Source organism: Bombyx mori, chromosome 13 (assembly GCF_030269925.1).
Source record: "Bombyx mori chromosome 13, ASM3026992v2".
NCBI lineage: Eukaryota > Metazoa > Arthropoda > Insecta > Lepidoptera > Bombycidae > Bombyx > Bombyx mori.
In genome coordinates this window covers 9,124,187-9,125,635 of record NC_085119.1, presented here as the reverse complement: position 1 = coordinate 9,125,635, position 1,449 = coordinate 9,124,187, and the positions used below count along the sequence as shown (strand labels likewise).

General features: G+C 38.4%; 1 protein-coding gene across 1 annotated transcript; it reads left to right on the top strand.

The window, feature by feature from the left end:
- The first annotated feature begins 472 nt into the window (after positions 1 to 472).
- Positions 473 to 775, top strand: LOC119629382 (uncharacterized). The gene has a single exon (XM_038015063.1). It carries the CDS (start codon positions 473 to 475, stop codon positions 773 to 775), a length of 303 nt encoding a protein of 100 aa, XP_037870991.1.
- The last annotated feature ends 674 nt before the right edge of the window (positions 776 to 1,449 follow it).

Here is a 1,449-nt window from a genome sequence, read left to right as displayed (position 1 = left end):
TACAGGAAATGTTTCTGTTTCTATCAATTTCTTCAGTACTATGATTAAATTTATATATACGAGTGGAGGTCAAAAAGCTCGCGGAAGAAGTGGTTAGTTTTCTCGTCCAAATAGGCACTAGTTAAGCAACTCAATAAGAGTATATAGTTATACCAAATTTTAACTTAATTGGGTCATTACCTTTTGAGTTATCGACCTGCAAACAACTGAATCGGGTAGAGGTCAGCCAGTATGGAGAAAATTGAACACCGCGCCGTTATTAACTTCCTTACCAAGCAAGGAAAATCGGCTCAGACTATTTTTCAAGAGATGCGGACTCTGCCCCTGGTAAAACCATGGTTTACAAGTGGCATGGTCTTTTCAAACAAGGACAAAAATCCATTGAAGACGACCCACCACACCGAAAATCGTCGAAAAAATAGAAAAAATTGTGTTGGAAGATGCCCGCCTTAACAAGAAACAACTTGCAGCAATGGTTGGAATATCCGAATCGACTATTTCAAATATCCTACATCATCATCTTGGGATGACTAAGGTCAGTGCAAGATGGGTTCCAAAAATGCTCACGCCACTTCAAAAACGCCACCGTGTCGAGTGCTCTCGTCAGTTTTTAGAGCTCTGTGGAGAGAGAACTGAAGAAGTTTTGGACCAGATCGTCATCGGAGATGAAACTTGGGTTCACCACTATGAACCTGAAACAAAGCAAGAGTCGATACAGTGGCATAAAAAAGGCACATCTCCGCCAAAGAAGTTCAAAGCGGCACAATCAGCCTGAAAGATCCAGGCAACTGTCTTTTGGGATACAAAAGGAATTTTACTGATCGATTACAAAGAACGTGGTGTAACTATAACGGTACAGTACTACGTTTCTTTACGGGAAAGATTGAAAGAAGCCATCAAGGAAAAAAGAAGAGAAAAACTGTCAAAAGGTCTGCTCCTTTTGCACGACAACGCACCTGTTCACACGTGCAATGTTGCGACGGCTTCCATTAACCGTTGTGGCTTCGAATTATTGAATCACCCATCTTACAGTGCAGACTTGGCTAGTGACTATTATTTATTTCCAAAAATGAAGAAAGAGCTGCGTGGAAAGAAATTTGATGACAATGAAGAAGTCAAGTCGGCAATTTTGGCCTATTTTGACACTAAAGATAAATCATTTTTTTTCGACGGTATAAACAAATTATTTGTGAGATCCAAAAAATGTATTAGATATAAGGAGAATATATTGAGAAGGAAAAATAGTTTGGAGTTTAATCTTAAGTTCCTTCCCTCTCATTCCGCGAACTTCTTGACCTCCCTAGGTATATATATATACATATAATATGGATATATAGAATAAGGATAAAATGAATTCCATAAAAACAGTTGACGTAACGCGCATTTTACCGTAGTTGCGCAATGATTTTCACTTAAACACTTGTGTATAGTTTGTCTGCATTTAATAAT